The sequence below is a fragment of the Primulina tabacum genome, chromosome 16, assembly GCF_025594145.1.
Source record: "Primulina tabacum isolate GXHZ01 chromosome 16, ASM2559414v2, whole genome shotgun sequence".
NCBI lineage: Eukaryota > Viridiplantae > Streptophyta > Magnoliopsida > Lamiales > Gesneriaceae > Primulina > Primulina tabacum.
The window spans coordinates 33,821,092-33,840,206 of record NC_134565.1 but is presented as its reverse complement, the minus strand read 5'-3'; the positions used below and the strand labels follow the sequence as shown (position 1 = coordinate 33,840,206).

The 19,115-nt window shown below is 36.9% G+C and overlaps 4 protein-coding genes across 7 annotated transcripts; 2 read left to right on the top strand and 2 right to left on the bottom strand.

Moving 5' to 3' along the window:
- The first annotated feature begins 3,342 nt into the window (after positions 1–3,342).
- Positions 3,343–6,130, top strand: LOC142529216 (WAT1-related protein At2g37460-like). 4 transcript variants are annotated; one of them, XM_075634682.1, is made up of 8 exons: positions 3,343–3,481; positions 3,822–4,085; positions 4,342–4,404; positions 4,502–4,618; positions 4,741–4,981; positions 5,074–5,235; positions 5,420–5,571; positions 5,776–6,130. In XM_075634682.1, exons 2-8 carry the CDS (start codon positions 3,874–3,876, stop codon positions 6,071–6,073), a joined length of 1,245 nt encoding a protein of 414 aa, XP_075490797.1. In that variant the 5' UTR covers positions 3,343–3,481; positions 3,822–3,873; the 3' UTR covers positions 6,074–6,130. The 4 variants fall into 4 exon arrangements, with proteins under 4 accessions (XP_075490797.1, XP_075490799.1, XP_075490800.1 ...); XM_075634684.1 differs by having other exon boundaries at positions 3,385–3,470; XM_075634685.1 differs by having other exon boundaries at positions 3,387–3,489; positions 3,829–4,085.
- Positions 6,131–6,393: 263 nt separating this feature from the next.
- Positions 6,394–8,302, top strand: LOC142529218 (uncharacterized). The gene has a single exon (XM_075634687.1). The coding sequence runs from the start codon at positions 6,946–6,948 to the stop codon at positions 8,026–8,028; it is 1,083 nt and encodes a 360-aa protein (XP_075490802.1). The 5' UTR covers positions 6,394–6,945; the 3' UTR covers positions 8,029–8,302.
- Positions 8,303–8,484: 182 nt separating this feature from the next.
- On the bottom strand, positions 8,485–12,516 carry LOC142529217 (diaminopimelate epimerase, chloroplastic-like). The gene is made up of 9 exons (XM_075634686.1): positions 12,163–12,516; positions 11,144–11,311; positions 10,572–10,642; positions 10,116–10,173; positions 9,762–9,941; positions 9,578–9,662; positions 9,264–9,323; positions 9,039–9,112; positions 8,485–8,832 (listed from the first exon to the last, which is right to left on the bottom strand). The coding sequence occupies exons 1-9, from the start codon at positions 12,454–12,456 to the stop codon at positions 8,716–8,718; spliced, it is 1,107 nt and encodes a 368-aa protein (XP_075490801.1). The 5' UTR covers positions 12,457–12,516; the 3' UTR covers positions 8,485–8,715.
- Positions 12,517–13,056: 540 nt separating this feature from the next.
- LOC142530075 (large ribosomal subunit protein uL23-like) lies at positions 13,057–15,319 on the bottom strand. Its single transcript, XM_075635839.1, has 4 exons — positions 15,222–15,319; positions 15,080–15,110; positions 14,003–14,369; positions 13,057–13,156 (listed from the first exon to the last, which is right to left on the bottom strand). The coding sequence occupies exons 2-4, from the start codon at positions 15,093–15,095 to the stop codon at positions 13,072–13,074; spliced, it is 468 nt and encodes a 155-aa protein (XP_075491954.1). The 5' UTR covers positions 15,096–15,110; positions 15,222–15,319; the 3' UTR covers positions 13,057–13,071.
- Between the last annotated feature and the right edge of the window lie 3,796 nt (positions 15,320–19,115).

Here is a 19,115-nt window from a genome sequence, read left to right as displayed (position 1 = left end):
TAATATATGAATATGTGTACTTTATTTTTTATTTTTTAAATAATCGATTTAGTTTTAATTTATTTACAAAATAAAGAATTTTAAATACTTAATTTAGTTAAAATTTCTTGTATCTAGAATGACATAGATACTTGAAGGAAAAAGTGGTAAAAATATTGTAAATTCTGAAATTATTAATAAGTAAATGGAATGAAATGTAAATATCGAATCTGAGGTTAGGGCAAGATTGAAAGAAAAAAAAAATGCTGTGACAGGTCATACGAAAATTTGTTATTATAAAGCTGTTAAGGTTTATAAAATTATAATATGGTGGAGATATATAAAATTAAAATATAACTCATAAAATATATTTATTATTATTATTATTATTCATTTAGAATATTAGGTTGCCCATGTCACGCCTAACTAGGTCAGATGTGGTCTTGAATCATTCGATGTTGTTAGAATCAATCACTCGAAAGTTGAAAATGCATATTTCATGTCACCCAACAAGGCATAGAATGGAGCCACCAAGAACATTTTAAACCACGTAAATATAATCGACGTCAAATAAACCATAAACCCTTTTCTTATGGGCGCGTGACCGATTACGGATGAGCTAAATGCGTATAAGTTTTTATAACATATAGATGGAATATGTTATTTTTTTTTTTAAAAAAGATATATTAGCTTATTAATATTTTTTATATATATTTTATATCTTTAAAACTTTTCATATTGGTGGTTGGTGCAATTAACTCAAAAAACATCATTATTTGAAGGTTGGTTCCTCGTTTAAAGATCTCGCGCAATCTAGGTTTGAGCTCTGATGCCGAGGAAAGACGATTTGGCTTTGAAAGGAATCCCTTTCTTGCTGCTAAAGGAAGAATTGTTCTGGTGGTCCTCGACGGTCGGCTCTATTTCTACCCTGGAGATAATGTGGTTCACCACCTCGGAATAAAGCTCGTTTTGGTTTTCCAAGCCAAGTCCGAAAGCTGTGATTTCGGCAGACCTCGTTTACAGTAATGGCGATACTGCTTTCGAATCATCTGTGGCACTTGCTCTTGCTTATAATACTCCGTTGATTGATACTTGATATGATTTTTTTTATTCGAACAATAATTATATTCCAATAAAGTAAACCAAACAATTAATTTATTTCACCCAATTATTTTCCCAAAAACCTTTGTTCAAAATTTCCCAAATAACCCTTGAATCGTCGCGTTGCAGAAAAAAGTACAAGGTTGTACAAATTTCATCAATTTTGTTTAGCTCCTTCTTTTAGAATACTGGCTGTCACAAAATAATAAAGAGAAAAAGATTTTTTGTTTGTTTTATCAAATCTTTTTTTAAATCATTTTCCATGTTGGCATGATTTTTGTGTCCTTTTCATTATATATTATTTCGATAATGCAGATAGAGATACCTGATAAATTGGAATGCCTACGCACGATTTCACTTGGATTTCCATTATAAAAAAATTGTCGTCGAAAATTTTAATAATTGACGAAAAAGTTTCCCATTGATGCGACATCGTATTTCATGACGGCATGGTACAGTAAAAAGAGACTGAAAATGAAAATAGAGAAAATTGCATATTTTTTCTCAACAAGCTGGGAAGTGTAATTTTGATAAATGATATTTGTCTTCTCCCGAGTTTGATCCTTTATGTTGTCAAATTTCAGTTTTACTATGTTAATTATTTTTGTTTTTTTAATAATAATTTTGATATTTTTCGATACGACACTGATGATATAACACATGAAAAGATCTGAAGAGTTAACGGAAGTAGAAATATACAGAACTAACATAGTAAAAACAGATGACATAAATTTTCCTGAGCATAACCTTTTCCAAAAATTATATAAATAATATAACAACTAATTAATAAATAATTTTAAGGTCTTTTTTCATATGATATGAATATATAGTATGGATAGTAACTTCAACTAACATGACTGGACTCACAGGAAGGCGACACTCAAACCAGTTCCCAACATCATCAATGGAGTCCTACTCTTTCAACAATGAGAATGCAACTTAATACAGTAATAAGATTCCAGGATCATTTTAATGGGAAGAAGAGTCAGATTCCAGAGGATCCAAGCAGCTTTCAAAGTGCAATATAGTAGAATGTTTAATTGGTGCAATGCTTATGCAGAAAGCACATCCGATTAAAGTTTAAAGGTGGTATCAAAACAATGGGATTCGAGGGCCCTGGGGTATTTGACTCAGGCCTCGACTATCCATTGTTAACGACTAACTTCTAAGGCACACGCGTCGTTTATGTACTAATTACATGAAATATATAACAGTTGAGCTAGTTACATGGAGATTATATGTAAAATGAGACACTTGTGATACTCTATGTAGTTTTAACACGTTCGAATTCCATAGTCTATTGTATTGACACATTAATGCAAAGATTAATAATTAATATTTCTCATATAAAAATAGTAAAATACATATATTTTAATTATATGATATGAGATTTTTTTCGTTATCATTTGAGATCGAATTCACGTGTCTTCAATTAAATCCTAATGAAAATGTTTAATTAATAGGGTCAAACAAGGTGAAAAGTTTGAGCAGAGAAGAAACATTTATTTCAGAGTTCACCTTGTTTAATGCTAAAATAGGAGAGCCGATGAGAGAGCATTAATCTTAACTCTCCTATGGCTGAAACAATGGAGACAACCTAGGGTAGCCACACTCTTCCAATTATTAAAAGATAAATAAAGTTTAATCTAGTAAAATTGAAAATTCGATCTTTAAAAATACAATGCACGACTATTTTTATCAAAATTGTTGATTCCAAGTAGAGGTGTCTTTTTCTTTTTTGGTTTGAGGAATACTTTATAACTTGTTTGAGTGTAGCACATTAAAAAATAAATAAATAAATTGCAATAATATTAATTCATTATTTATGTCACGTCATGCAATTATGTTATATCAAATGACAACAATTGAATCAAAAATTCACACTATAATGGCTAATAAATTTGAGTAGGTCTCTATTGAGACGGTCTCACGAATCTTTATCTGTGAGACGGGTCAACCCTACCGATATTCACAATAAGAGTAATACTCTTAGAATAAAAAATAATATTTTTTCATGGATGACCCAAATAAGAGATCCGTCTCACAAAATACGATCCGTGAGACCGTCTCACACAAATTTTTGTCTGTATATATATGGAGACTCATTTATTAACAAATATGATTTTAAGTAGGTTTTTTGTTAGACGATCTAATGATTTATATTATTTTATAAAATTAATTTTGGAGAAAATAAAAATGATTCTGCATGCAAAAAAGATAAAAAAGCTAAGTGGCTGCTTTAAGTCATCACTTGTCAACTATACTGCACGTATATAAGCTGAATGCCACTTCTCAATTTTTTCAAACATTATATTACACAAACTAAGTATTGAACAAAATCATTGCAGAGTGAATAAGATAATAAAGGACAGTGTGACAGACTGACAGTAGTAAGTTTAAGGTAAACTTGTAATATATATTCTTGCTTTCATTTCTTAGGTTGTTTAATGTATATTTTTCAAGAAAATGACTCATCCAGGCGAGGGATGGATTTATAATGATTTTCGACAAATACATATGAATTAGGAAAGCTTAATAATGCAGAACATTTAAGTGATGGCCGGATAATGATTTAGTGTTTTACAAAGGATGAGATATTGGCAACATAAAAAAGCCGTGTGTCTACCTATGTTTTTCTTCGTTTTTGCGTGAGGGCTTCATTTGATTTCCATGTTCCCTTATTGTTACTATCCCCATATTTCAGTAGTTATTTGTTTTATCTTTCTAATGTGCACAAATAGGTGTCAGTTCGGGACGTGACAGCAAGAAATCAAGCAGAAGTTGAGCTTCACAATGAAATTTCAAGTACCAGATGGGAAAACCCACCTTTTGTTCCAGAAGGCAAAACCATTCCTAGGTGTAATTTTCCTGCAAGCTGGGTTGGCGGGCATGGACATCATCTCCAAAGCTGCATTGAACGAAGGAATGAGCAATTATGTGTTCGTGGTTTATCGGCATGTCGTTGCCACCATTGTCATTTCCCCTTTCGCACTTGCTCTAGACAAGTTAATCTCTTTCACTTTATACATCTCACGCTTTCGATTTCTTTATGCGAATATGTGTATCTAAGTGTATTGGCTAAGTATAGACAATTATTCACTCATGACAAAAGTTCAAATTTCTCATGTGATTTAAGTTTCTTCTCTCCAAATATTCTTAATCGACCCAAGACTTACTTTTAAGTTTTAAGTGTGCATTGTCATGATCTTTCATTGATTCTAGCTAGCAAATTTAAAGAGAACAGTATGTGTTGTCCCACAGGAAAATAAGGCCAAAGATGACTACCTCGATATTTGCCAAGATCATGCTTCTCAGTCTTCTGGAGTAAGCTCCATTGGATTTAAACTGAATTTGTTTTTCTTCTAGCTAGTGTCATCTGCCATAGCCATCATAACTAAATTCGAGATTTAATACATAACAGGCCGGTCATAGATCAAAATCTTTACTTCATGGGAATGAAATACACGACAGCAACTTTTGCGGCTGCTATGGCAAATGTTCTACCTGCCATTACTTTCTTCATGGCATACTTATTCAGGTGAATTTTGTCGTTCAAGTGTTGTAGCATGTTTTGTGTAAGTATTAGTATAAAAAAGAAAAAAAAAATCTTGATATTTAAACACATAATTTAGTGAAAATTCATCAAACGCACATGCACAGGCTTGAGAAGATAAGATTAATGAGCATCCGCAGCCAAGCAAAGATAATAGGAACTTTAGCTACCGTTGCGGGAGCCATGATCATGACCTTGGTAGGAGGCCCTCATATTGGTCTGCCATGGACGAAAGAAGGAAGCGGAAATGCACATCAACAAAGTCAAATAAATCTTCAGCATTCAATCAAGGGTGCCATCATGATCACGACTGGATGTTTTAGTTGGGCTTGCTTCATGATATTGCAGGTAACTAAAACTATATACATTCTAATTAATAAGGACAATTAATGATATAATTTATAATCCAACTGTGAATTTTCCCATGTACTTAATTCTAGGCAATTGTCTTGAAAACGTACCCTGCCGAACTCTCTCTCACTGCTTGGATATGCCTTTTGGGAACTGTGGAGGGCGCGGCTTTAGCACTTGTTATGGAGAAAGATAATTCAGCAGCTTGGTCCATAGCATGGGACACTAAGTTTCTTGCAGCTGTATACAGTGTAAGTAATATGATGCAATAACATTTCGCACTTGCCCTATTGGATATTGAAATGTAAAAGGTTTTCGAAGTCATTCACGATATTCGATTCTGTAGAGTTTTAGTGCAAGAATTCTATTGAATTATTGCATTTGGAGATAAGGAAAACAATATAGTCTAGAGTCATTTACAATCGAGTTTTGCAGGGTATATTCTGTTCCGGTATTGCTTATTACGTCCAGGGAGTGGTGATGAAAGAGAGAGGTCCGGTTTTCGTGACTGCATTCAGCCCGTTGAGCATGGTTATTGTTGCTGGCCTCAGTTCTGTCATCCTGTCCGAGCAAATGTATCTGGGAAGGTAAAGCCTCAACCTTTTATTTTGTTGTTGGTGAGAAAAAAGTAAATACTAAAACAAATCAATACAAATACAATATTATTTCATAAAATATCACAGTGCGTACGTCTAAGGTTGAAAGCGCTGCATCATATCCCCCTAAAACACATGACAAGATATTTTGAGTCCCTTAAAACTCTGCTAAACACATGTACCTTCTTTACGCAGAGTCGCCGGTGCAGTCGTCATAGTAATCGGCCTTTATTTAGTTGTGTGGGGGAAAAAGAAAGACTACGAGCCCCATTTCGTCGTGGAACAGGAATCCTTACCAATCAAGCAAAGTAAAAATTTGAATGAACATGGCGATGGAAGTTCAAATTTGGAAGTCGTCACCACCAATCTTTCCGAAGGGGCAGCCATTCCACGAGACGAACACGTTAACAACACTAAATCCTCCCGAACATGGAGTTTTCACGTTTTCTGCTGCATCTGTTTGCATCCCAGTAATGTAACAGGGCCTAAATGAGCGAGTTGAATTCATAATGGCAGCACTTCTAGTAATCTAATCGGAGTTAAATCCAAATACGTAGCAGATAAACCATTTATGCAATTTTGAATGTCATCCCAGGATCAACAAATACTAAACAAATTACAAAAACAGCAACATCTGCTGGCAACTTAAAATAATAATTTTTAGTGTTTTTTCATGTAAATCTCGATATCCAATTTAATTTTTTTAAATAAATTCGAGATATAAGTCATGTAAATAACACAAAATCTGGTCTAAATGATGCTCCTATACTTTATGCTAAAATTTATTTATCATAAACTTTTTAGTAATGCAAATATTTTGATTAAAACAATAATTATGTGATATTTTTGAATATTTGTTTTAAAAAAAATTGCAAAACCATGGGCGACCAGCGTTGATTAATCAGGACATAAATGGTGAATTGTGATAGGTGGGCGTGGAGTCAGGTGTGGAAAAAAAGGGGGAGGATTAGGATGGCGCACGGTGGTGGTGGTAGCGGGGGTGGCGCACGCTAGCATCATCACCCATACTCCCACCTCATTCTTTCTACCTCATCATTCCAACCCCCACCACCACCACCACCCACCCACCTAGCTACTATTGTGCTCCGCATGACTATTGCGCCCATCCCCACCCACTACCACTAGCTCCCCCCCCAGCCACATCCTCTTCCTTTTTTTGTTATCGCATTCATTTATTCGTATCATGTGCACCTTCCCGGCCTGATCTCCTCCCACACGAGAAAGACTCGATCTCTTCGCCGTGGATTGCAGCGTTCCTCCGCCTTGTTAACTTGCACCTCCGCCGTGAATCGCAGCCCACTACCACAAGGAAATACCAGTCTCGATCTATCATATCCTTACACCATGGCATCCGCCTCAACCGCAGTCGAAGGTGGGGAAGTAACGGCCACGGTAGCTGACACGGCCGCGAAGGCTCCCCGGAGATTCCCACCTCCGTGCTGGACCCAAGACGAAACATTGGTTCTGATCGACGCCTACCGCGAGAGATGGTACGCCCTCCGCCGAGGGTACCTCCGCACGGCGGACTGGGATGCAGTGGCGGAAACCGTGGCCAACCGCTGCCCGGATGCCACGACGGCAAAGACCTCGGCGCAGTGCCGCCACAAGATGGAGAAGCTCCGCCAGCGTTACCGTGCAGAGAAACAACGCTCTGTCACCTACCCTTACCCCGCCGGACGCTTCTTCTCTTCTTGGTTTTTCTTCGATTACATGGAAGCTATGGAGAACGGAACCACCCCTCCGGCGGAAGCTCAGAAATCGGGGAATTCCGGTGATGGGCCTGACCCTAATCCTTATCCCGATCAGAATTCCTTGAAGCTGAAGCTTAAATCCAAGAATTCTACCGATTCGAGTCCTGACATTGGATTTTACAGTGGTTTCAAGCCGAATAAGTTCAATCCAGACACCAAGATTTCGAATTGTTATCCTTCATACCTGGAAGAAAAGGACATGCATCCGGATGAAAATCCCGTAAATTCCCGATCAAGAAAGCTAATTAATGGAATCCCCAAAAATTTCCCCAAAAACGTAGATTTCGGCAACGGGTTCCATCAAGAAATGCTTCCACCAGGATTAAGAGGCAAAAAAATGGAGAAAAATTCAAATGAAGAATATTGGGGCAATAGCTTTGTTGCTCCGAGTTACAGAGCTGCGGCCACCATTGGGTTAAAGCGAGGAAGAGATGCGGTGGAGGAGATGGTAGAATCTATCAATTTCTTGGGGGAAGGGTACATGAAAATGGAAAGGGCAAAGATGGAGATGGCCAGGGAATTGGAGGGGATTAGAAGGGAAATGGAGATGAAGAGGAATGAAATGATACTGGAATCACAGAAAAAGATGGTCGATGCATTTGTTAAAGGGTTGTTCGAGATGAAGAGGATCAAGAAAACAGACGCAGATGCAGACGCAGATGAGAAATCTATTTGAATAATCATAGATTTTAGATCGTTTCACGTGACTTAGAATATTGACGCATCTGCAAGATTTGGTTGCGAAGTCGAGGTTTCTGCTCAAGTTCGGGGTAGAAGTTGATCAGAGAGGAGCAGAGAGTGTTCGTATATTTGTTGGGCAGGTATCGTGTGTATATTTGATTGTCGTTTCTGCTTAGAATGTGTTATGGAATGTGATGTAAAATAATGGGCTCTTTTGTATGGATTCTTGAAAGTATGGGAAAGGATTGAGAAGTCTGAGTTATTTTTTAGCTCAACACAAAAGGATGACCAACATAAACGAATGGAACTAAAAATGTAATTGCAAAATGAAGGGGATGAAGGCCGCTAGATTCAAAGGTAAACTTATCACATATTAATTGAACGGATCAAGACTCTTGACTTTGACGTTTCTACAGTAAAATTTGTCAGAAAGGTATATTTATGAAGACAGTAAACAAAGTAAAGCAATGCTTTCCCAATTAAAATCATAACCTTTGTTCTCTTTATCGTCCCATCAACAAAACAGAACATAACAACCACAAAGCCATGCATCACACATCTTCTGCAAGTAATATAGGGTGCCACTGGATAACCCGAAAGAAGAACCAGACATACGCGCTTCATCATCTAAAGAGTTGGGCCAGATGACAAAAGCCTACAGTTAAACATGAAGGATTGCAACTTATAAGGGAGCTGATCCATAAAAGACTACTTCAGCTGGGCCAGTCATGTAGACGTGGTTGTCATCTTCTCGCCACTCGATATCCAATGGTCCTCCGGGCAAATCAACCCGACAACTCTGTTTAGTTGAAAACAAAAATGAGGAGCATGAGAAATATACATGTTGCAAGTGGCAAGAACACTAAACGTCGTCGCCATCGAGTGTTCATTCTTAAAGGAACTGAGACTAAATCTCCGACGTGTAAGTTCGCATGCCGAAAATTATTTCATGATAATCCAAATTAATAAACTTTAGAGCGTGTAAAATTGGAGTCTCAAACTTACTCTCGCAGCACGACCCTCGAGAACCGCAGCAACAACTACAGCACAAGCTCCGGTCCCACAGGCCAGAGTTGCACCTGCAAAAAATAGTAATAATAATAACTGTCGAAATACTGTTATGGAAGTCAATGATCCTATATTTGTGATAGAAAAGATTGAAATTGTGCCTGCAAATACATAAGCAGCTATAATGACATGTTAAAATATAGGTACAAAGAAAATATGAACCTGCTCCACGTTCCCAAACTCGCATTTTAAGGTGACTTGGTGAGAAGACTTGAACAAATTCTGTAATAGGACAGGGCAAAGTATTACAATGTAGTGACAAATACATGTGATAGTTTTAAAATCACGGACAACAAGGAAATAAGACCAGATTGTTTTATTTTCTCCAAATATCGAAGAAAACAGCCTGCTGAGTACAACCATAACAGGGATTCATGTGATCTAGTATGTTAAACCAGCAAGTATACATGCTAATGACAGGGAAATACGACAGGATATAAATATCTGCTAGCAGTGGCAGACTCAACGCACTATACCTGTGTTTGTTCGGGCAGGGAACATCTCGTTATGTTCAAACTTTGGGCCGATTTGTGCTAAATTAAGTTCATCGACTCGTAAATCCTGTGCCATTAAAAGTAATCAGGGAGAGGAAGCAAGAAATGGAACAGCCATACATCATGACAATATGAGAAGATTACAGTGGAGGTAATAAAAAAATACCTTGATCGCTTCTGTACTGAAAGTGACACAATGAGGATTTCCCATGCTAACACAAGTAACATTCCAGCTGACCCCATCCACATCCAATCTTTCTTTTACAACAGACTGATTTTCATTCGGAGGTAATTTGGTAGGAACCTCTGATGCCTTCAGAATTGGCTCCCCCATATCCACTCTGACCTGAATTTTTTTTAATAAATACTGAATAAATTAGTTAAAGTAACGGTACAAAAAAATCTACTCATTGATCAATTAAACCTTAAGGTTTTGCAAGTAAAAGTTAACTTTTCAATACTATTTACAACCCACCAAAACTCAATTATCAGAATGTGAGGTATAAAATTCAAAAATTACCTTTCCATCTTCTTGAATTTCAGGAACAATCAAACCAGCACCAGTATGCACAGTGAAGCTACAAGAGCAAACGATAAATTCATTTACATTTTCCTTCCAAATCCAAGCGCACAAGGTTTTAGTGAGAAAGTGGATAGAAACAATAAGGGTATGGCCTATGATAACTACTAAATTCACAAGTATGCAGAGGTTAGATATAACAGGTGATTACAATTCTTCTAGATTAAATACAAGGAGGAAGAGATGGGTTATGTACATATATTGATCCAAAAAATTTCAATATACTGCTTGGAATTTATGGATCCACAAAAAACAGCAATCTAATGATCAAGGTCAACTTAAAATTCACAGAAATCATATGACTCCAACATAATTTGAGGCAATAAATTAGAAGGAAAGGAAGTTTATGGGAAAATATAAATTTCTTTTGACCAAAAAAATAAAGGGTTTTCAAACCTCTGCTTCCCATTTAGATTTTCAAGCTCTGCTATAAATCTGGCAAAACATCGAACTCCATTACCACACATCTGACAATAACACAAAAGGTTGCCAAATAAGCATTTTCTTTAACAAAGGTAATTATGCCAAAATATAGGAAAAGATAAAACAAAATGAATCGCTAAACGCATAGTTCCCTTAATGAACCAATGGAATCAGATATCCATGATACTTGCTTCAAGAAAAGGAGCTAACAAGGAAAGTTGAACTAATGGACTCCTTTTTTATATTCCTCTGTCTTCGAGTGTTAAGCTAACAATAAAGTCCTCCATATGCCTTCTGTTCTTAGTTGGAGAGTTTTGATGCCCCGTATTTTATAGAATATCTAATCTTCTTTTACCATTATATCACTACAAATGCACCTAGTATGGAAACACTTATATCGTTTCTAAAGCAGGTGCTAAGCAAAAACACTTTTTTAATGCCATTCGATCCAATGCTTAGAGAAATAAATAATACCATCATGATTCTGTATACAATCAAAAGGAAGCTGGAATAGATAAATTAGTTTTAAATCAAAGAATGAATACCTCTGGTTCACTACCGTCAGAGTTAAAGATCCTCATGGTATAATCAGTTCCATTGATACCGGGCAATATAAATATCACCCCATCAGCTCCGACGCCAAAGTTTCTGTCACACAATTTCACCGCTTGCTCAGAAGTGATTTTGGGCTCCATTGTGTCCCGATTATCTACCTAGTGAATCAGATCTCACAGACATTAACAATTAGAAACATTACCAACAAGTCCTAGAACTACATCCATTATCCAATGTGTATAAAGTGCACGTGTACAAATTAATAAATTAAAACTAACAATAAAGCATATAATAACTCACTAGAACTGCATGAATTATTGGCACAAACTAAAAAATATCCTCTTGGTGGCTTAGATCATTAAAAGATTTTTTGATTTAATAATACAAATGAATGAAAGAATAAAGCTCTCACGTCATTTTTTATGTCAGTCACTACAGAAATTCTTTTCTGCATTCATCTTTTGGTGAAGTCCAATTGCGATCCTCTACTTGAAGTACTCGATAGGGCTTCATCTTCACCACATTCAGTGTAAATGAAGAAAGATAGATCAAAGGGGATAGATGAAAACACCATCTCAACAATATAATGATCCCAAGAAAGTGAAGCCTTCAATAAAAAATTACAGAAAGACCACCACCGTAACACGGCTATGACCCTGCCTCTCATATTGATGAGTTTTGAAAATATCCTTGTGCATTTACAAATTTGAAAAAGAAAACTTTTAAATAAAGATTAAAAATTTCATCTCATAAAGTAAGAGTAAAATTTCCATCAAGTATGCAAATATTCAATGAAAATCAAAGAAAGATCGTGATATCACCATGTAGTTTATCAGGTCAACAGATGGTCAATGTGTAAGAGGAAGACCAATAAGGGAAGGCCTAGCATTGCCGAAAATTCGATCATTGATCCTAAGATATATTAAGAACCTCAGCAACAAATTAACTTCATTAATTACTATGGGATTAAAAAATGGTCCGCCTTTAGCATAAATATTGTATAACTTACCAATATGAAATCATTGCCCAGTCCATGATACTTGACGAAATGAAGGATTCCACTTTCTTTATGATCCAGAAAGGACGTAGAAGAGCCCTTCTCGTGAGCCTCAACGCTCATCGCAGAGAAAATGCGGAAACTAGGTTTGTTTGGGACAGAGGAAAGGATGTTTGAGTTCAGAATGTTAGGTTTCTGAACCGACGAAGACACGCGTAAGAAGTTGATAAAAAGGTGGGAGGAATACGAAATCGAGCGGTGGTTCACGGCGGCAAACGGCAGCGTTGAGGCGGCGGCAATGGCCATAAGCGTCGGCGAGTTGTTGGAGAGCGAGAGAAGGCTCGAGTCAAAAAGGAAATTGAGTGTGCATTCAAATTTTATTTTAATTTAGTTAGTTTCGGTAATTTTATTTTTGGTTAATCCTACCAATTAATTTATTACGAAAAAGCAAACCTAGAGATATATTTGTTTGATCATTTCCATTTTTGGTTCAATTAGTTCAATCATTTAATAATTAAAACATATAAATTCATTACCCACAAAAATACATAAATCTCACATTAAATTATACAAGATTCGAGTATTTATGACAGTACAATTTATTGTTTAGTTGTCTACACAATATATTGTTACATGCAACAGAGTTTATGATTCTTTGGATAAAGAAATTAAATTCTTAAAATATTTATATATAGTCTAACACTTGATCATCATCATTAAAGAAGTAAGGATCCTAAAATATAAGAAATAATCGTAAAAACTAATAGAAGGTCAACACAAGAGTTGCCATACGGCCCATACCTGACTCTCCAATGGCTAAAAGAAAACAATATATAGTTCTGAATTAAAATTTACATAATTCAAAGTGTTCAATCCGTTGAACAAACGAACACACAAAACTTGGGGAGACTCGGTGATTGTTTAGATAATCCCAATTTTGTTGGCGACGTCCAAAGCATCGTAATCAGGAGTCAATCTAACATATGCCTTCTTGGTTCCGTCCGGCCTGAGAAAAAGGAAAAAACCAATCATGAGATGTTTGTTGCCTTTGCTCGTTTACAAAAACCAGGCAATAAGTAGGCGGCAACATACAAGAAAATCTTCTATGCAAATCATCAGGCAAGTCATAATTGTATCGAAAACCAAAATATGATGCAAAGTGGAGTAAAACTAGTCGGGGAGTTTTCAATTAGGAAATGAAAGATTAACACAGATGCAAACATTTAAAAGGTGCCCCACTCCGCATTCAATAACTCACAAACTATACTTATATGCCAAATTCTGATTGGTTTATCACTGTTAGACGTTATTTTTATCATCCAAAGACTATCAATCTACAAGATTAGTGATTGAGGTATGAACCATGATTCCATTAAAGCATTTGACAACTATATCATGAAAACAGGGCCTCTTGATTTTTATCAGCCAAAGATTGTCTATCCACAAAATAAAATTGATGGTTAATGCAGCAATCATAAACCATAACTACGTTACAGCATTCAAAAGATGATTCTGAAACCAAATCCCTATTTTCCGGAATTGTACCGATTGATTTCAAACTTAGGCAATTTAGTAATAAGAACACATTTTCCATAGGCGTTGGTATATTTATCTCAGCGAACCTATTTTTGAAAGCTTCTTAGCAAGAATTATGCCAGTAATTCTCAAACAACCTATGATGAATTTATATCGAAGGCAGGTAAACTTCAGATGCATTCAAAACCATGGGTGTATTATAATATGATGAAACAATCACAGAGCAAATACGAGAACACTGATTCTTTGATTAGAGGTTACATGAAAAACTGCATAAGGTGAAGCAAGAAGCGAAAACAATCAAATCTGTAAGTACCTGATAAGAGTGTTGACTTTCTTGGTCTGAATGTCGTACATTTTCTTGACTGCATCCTTGATCTTTTTCTTGTCAGCACGAATGTCAACAATGAAAACAAGAGTGTTGTTGTCTTCAATTTTCTTCATTGCAGACTCGGTGGTGAGTGGATATTTCAAAATCTGGTAATGATCAAGCTTGTTGCGGGGAGGAGCACTAATGCGAGGATATTTGGGATTTCTGTCGTTCTTCAATGTCCTTGGTCGATGAAATGTAACTTTTGTGCGTATCTTCTTCGACTTCTTCTTAAATGTTATTGAACCTGATTTTACAGCCTTCGAAGTTTTCAAGGCTTGAGCCTTTGGGTCTGGCTTTTTCGCTTTATCAGCTGCAAATGAATGCAAAGGTAAAAATATTAACAAAAAACAGATATCCTCAACACTCCATATAGTTAATATCACAATGCTCAAGATATAACATCCAAATTAAAGCATAACAATTAATCTTCAATATGAAAAGCACAACATGCAAATGCTACGTAAAGTCACTGAGATCAAACTGATGTGGCGCAATATTTTTTTCATTACTAAATATGCACAAGAACAGGAGGCGAATATTGGTCTCAGGACCCAATAAAGGTTGACGGTTTCACAAGTAAATGCACAATTTCAAGTTAGTGGCTGTTTTCAAAATAGCTTAACAGATACATAATCAATAAATGTTAAAGGCCCAGTTCTTAGTTCCTAAAAAAGCCAACTTCATGGGGGGTTACTCAACCAAATGTTAACATTCTCAATAATCATTGAAACTTTGAGGTCAAATACAAATCGATACGTAGCATGAACTAGGCATGCGGCAAACATCTAAAATGAGCATTTCAAATATCTACTAGCTAGTAGCTACATAACGTCTTCCAAAAATTATAACGCTTTCCATACTATTCAATACAAACACCAACCAATTTATTGGAATCTGAAACGAAGAAAAATATTACAGTAATCCTGGTAAATATAGCGGACAAATAATTTGAAGCTTACATGTTTACAATTCACACTCTTAAAGGAAACAGTCATTCATTGAACCTGGATAAACACGTACCTTTAGCGGGGGCCATTTAGCGACGCCTTACCTGCAAAATCAATCGACCGATTAACCCAGAATTCGGAAATCAGCTTAAAATCAGATGCGTGGAGCAGAAAAAATCGAATTCGAAATAAATGTGTAAGCGAGAGAAGTATACCTGAACTCCGGAGAATAGCGATTTTAGGGTTTCTGGAGACGGAGTCGAATCGGGGGTTTTATACCACTTGGGCACGAGCTGTCCACTGACCTTAAATTAGGGACGTCAATGGATCCGGGTTTTACTCAGACTCGCAATAGATCCGTGTGTATGGGGTGTATTTGGGCATACTAAATGGGTCATGGGGTGGATCTCGGGTCCAATTTTTCAGACTCGTTCGAATATGGGGCGGGTCATGGGTCCTATAATACCCGCCCCATATATATGTGGATATAAATATTCTAGGATTTTAATTTTATTAATTTTCATTTTTTTAGTAGCTCACCTCAATCATAACGACATTAGCTATTCATATGTCAATTGTTGCATTTGAATCTGCTTTTAGCAATAGTGGAAGAATAGTTGGTCCTCATCTCAGTAGATTAGATATTGTCTACTCGCTGATTTTATATTGATTTGTTTAAATTGTATTATGACTTATTTTTTGGGATGTCAAGATTTTTTTGGAGAGTTAGTAACTCTTTTTTTTATGTAATTCTTTATGCCGTGAAAATACTTTGTTTGTTATTATTAAGGGTGGTCGAAGACATGAATTAATTTTTCACAATGTTGTATTTAGAGGCTTGTCTGTTTCATAATTCAGTCACGTGAGAAGAAATATTACTTTTTTATTTTAAAAAAATTCGGATCTCACGGGTCTACCCGACCCCGTTTCGTATTCGAGGTGGGGTGGGTCCGAAAAATATTTAACCGGAGTGGGGCAGGTAATGGGTCAAAGTTTTTTTCATGTGGAGGGTCTTGGGTTTAGCCAAACCCGCCACATACTCGCTCCATTAACATCTCTACTTAATATTGATTGTTTTAAATCTTTATAATAATTTTCTGCTGAAAATATTTATTATAATTTTAACTGTAAGCAATAAAATATTTATTTACCATTTCAACTCTTTTAACTTTTTTGGGGCAAAAACTTGTGTGAAGTATAGTATATATGTAAGTGTTTCAAGTATCAAATGATTTCGACTAAGTATGTAAAATTAATTTTTGGTACAAAATCAGAACAACAATTTTGGATACTTCTAAGAAAATGTATTTTATAGCGCTCAAACTTTAAATTGCGTGTTTAAAACATTAAAATTAAAGCATCGATTTATCAATTAACAATATCGGTCGATTCACTCTTGTGCTCATCAATGAGATGACACATATTAGATGTGTTGAAACATGTTTATGAATAAAAATGTCCCCTCGTTGTTGTACACGTAGGTGAGTAATGTGAATGAGCAACATATCAGAACTATATATATAGATATACAGGTCACAGGAGGCCTATAACTACAAAATCTAAAACATTTAGGATATATATCTTAATAATATTTTTGCAATTAAGTTTAAGTAAATCACAAAGATGATTTGTACATATAGATACTTAAACTATTTTAACATTAATTTACAATATTTGTTTTGGTCATAAAATTCATGTACAAGTATTTAAGCTACATCTCGAACAGTTGTATCAAAGCTCATGTTATAGGTTCAATTCTTTGGAATTGTTAAAGAGCACTTGTTCATGATCACCCCTTCTTTTACGTACCTACAAATGCTATGCAACAATTAAATACCATTCGAAGGATTCGAATCGCACCTATAAATTATCAACTAATTATTATTTTTATATAAAAAAAAACAATCGATCTACATAATGTATTATATTAAACAATTCGCTAATATCTAAATCTATACACAACCAAATTTTAAAAATACAATCTCAAGAGAAAAGAAGTCTGATCTTGATAGGTGGGGCTGTTGATCATAAACGTACATGAAATTAATATATTGTGTGTATCAGAAGTTATTATTGTGTTATGGTGTTGTCAACACGAACACACGACATGCAACGAAAATTAGTTATTTAAAAAACAAGTAAAACTTGAGTAAACAAATACCAGATTTAAATTATGCACAAGAACAAATATTGCACTTGTGCGATGCCTCATGACCAAAATTCACTAGAAAAATATGTAATAGTTTACACCAAAATAATACTAGTGAGAATAACAAAACCTAATTCTTTGAAACTTTGTTGATTGTTGTTCTCCACGTGTCTTCAACACCAATCAGCAACACAACATAGACGTGAGTCGATCGCTCAAATTCTTCAGCACGAATATTGTCTCCAACTCTAAATGTCGTGTACGTTCAAAGAAAAGCTCCAGCAGCCGTGTAAAAGTCTCTCTCCGAAGGTCATCAATTCTTCTCTCAATATTCCATATATATAGATCTTTATATCTTGACCTAATTATCTTTCCATCAAAACAAAATTCTATAAAAATGAAAACAAGAGTTTATTAGGAATTGATGCGATCCTGGTGAAATGAGTGAGAGGGTCGGGTGCTCCACCGGATCTGATATCAAAATGATGAAGGAAATAAGAGCAATGTAGATATCTGAACCAGAAGCTTCTTCCCCGGACGGAGAGGATTTCTTGCACTCAAGAAGGTAACCACGTGAATGGGCGCCGGAAGGGTGTCCGGCGTGGCCACGCCGATGCTTAAGTCAGTGAATGATTCAAGCCAAAAACCAATGTAACCAAGTGATGGTTGTGATATTGATGTGAATGAATGAATGTAAATGTAAAGAGAGAACATGGTATTTATAGTATGAGAAGTAATGATTACCTCGTTCTCCGTGCTACCTACTAATTATAGTAGGACGGCAGAGCACACCCTATATTCAGACATGTCAAATCTCATACTGGTCACATCCAGCCCATCTGATTTTGTCAACCCATCGGCCTGGTGTCAGAGATGGGACAGTCGCCCACATCCTATTCTGCTAGTATACTCGAGTGCGGTGCTCATATCGAGGTGGCCCGGATAGAAAGTTCCCGGGAGTTTGAACGAGAGCCCGGGCGTCCGGTGGCCCGGGGAGGAGACGTCCCGGGCATTCACCCGCCGGCTCCTGATGAACTCTTCTTGCCGACTTGTCCTGATTCTGGCCATCCATCCAGTATCATAGGTCGTCCATGCCCCGGGCACAAGAATCGTCTATGACTCGGGCACAACCTGGGCTATCCCGAGTGTATCATCACTCTCTCCTTAAATAGTCGGGCTAGAGTCATACTAGCTGTCCCGATTAGTCTTGTGTGCCCGATCATGGAAAATATTTAATTTTTCTGTAAAAGCATCGAGGGCTTCATGTATCCCAGAGATGGGATGAAATGCCGGAGTCTCGTGTCTTATGGACTTGAGATAAGATGCCGGGACCTCATGTCTCCCGGGCTTTAAATAGATTGCCGGGGCCTCATATCTCCCAGACTTAGGAATGATCGAGGTGCGGAGCCCCGAGCCAGGTTTGAGGACCCTGGGCCTTATGAATAACCAAGGTGCGGAGCCTTGGGCCGGGGAGCATGTCCCGGGTCTTGGGAGTGGTCGAGGTATGGAGCTCCGAGCCAGGTTTGAGAACCCTGGGCTTATGAATAACCGAAGTACAGATCCCCGGGCCAGGGTACGGATCCCTGGACTTAAAAGATGACCGATGTACGGGTCCCCGGGCCAGAGTATGGGTCCCTGGACTTAAAAGATGACCGAGGTATGGGTCCCCGGGCCAGGATACAGGTCCCTGGACTTAAAAGATAACTATGGTGCGGAGACCTGGCCTTCATGAATGGTCGAGGTACGGAGCCCCGAGCCAGGGTACGGACCCCTGGACTTAATAGATAACCATGGTGCGGAGCCTTGGCCTTCATAAATGGTCGAGGTACGGAGCCCCTAGCCAGGGTACGGATCCCTGGACTTAATAGATAACCATGGTGCGAAGACCTGGCCTTCATGAATGGTCGAGGTACGGAGCACCGAGCCAGGGTAGAGATCCCTGAACTTAATAGATGACCGA

Excerpts from the sequence above, each read along its gene's own strand:
- LOC142529216 (XM_075634682.1), top strand. The coding sequence starts at position 3,874 with ATGAAATTTCAAGTACCAGATGGGAAAACCCACCTTTTGTTCCAGAAG. Across the intron at positions 4,619-4,740 it reads TTCATGGCATACTTATTCAG|GCTTGAGAAGATAAGATTAA; the intron begins GTGAATTTTGTC and ends GCACATGCACAG. Across the intron at positions 5,572-5,775 it reads GAGCAAATGTATCTGGGAAG|AGTCGCCGGTGCAGTCGTCA; the intron begins GTAAAGCCTCAA and ends TTCTTTACGCAG.
- LOC142529218 (XM_075634687.1), top strand. The coding sequence starts at position 6,946 with ATGGCATCCGCCTCAACCGCAGTCGAAGGTGGGGAAGTAACGGCCACG.
- LOC142529217 (XM_075634686.1), bottom strand. The coding sequence starts at position 12,456 with ATGGCCATTGCCGCCGCCTCAACGCTGCCGTTTGCCGCCGTGAACCAC. Across the intron at positions 10,174-10,571 it reads AATCTAAATGGGAAGCAGAG|CTTCACTGTGCATACTGGTG; the intron begins GTTTGAAAACCC and ends TTGCTCTTGTAG. Across the intron at positions 8,833-9,038 it reads TCGAGGGTCGTGCTGCGAGA|AGTTGTCGGGTTGATTTGCC; the intron begins GTAAGTTTGAGA and ends TCAACTAAACAG.
- LOC142530075 (XM_075635839.1), bottom strand. Across the intron at positions 13,157-14,002 it reads AAAGTCAACACTCTTATCAG|GCCGGACGGAACCAAGAAGG; the intron begins GTACTTACAGAT and ends CCTTTTTCTCAG.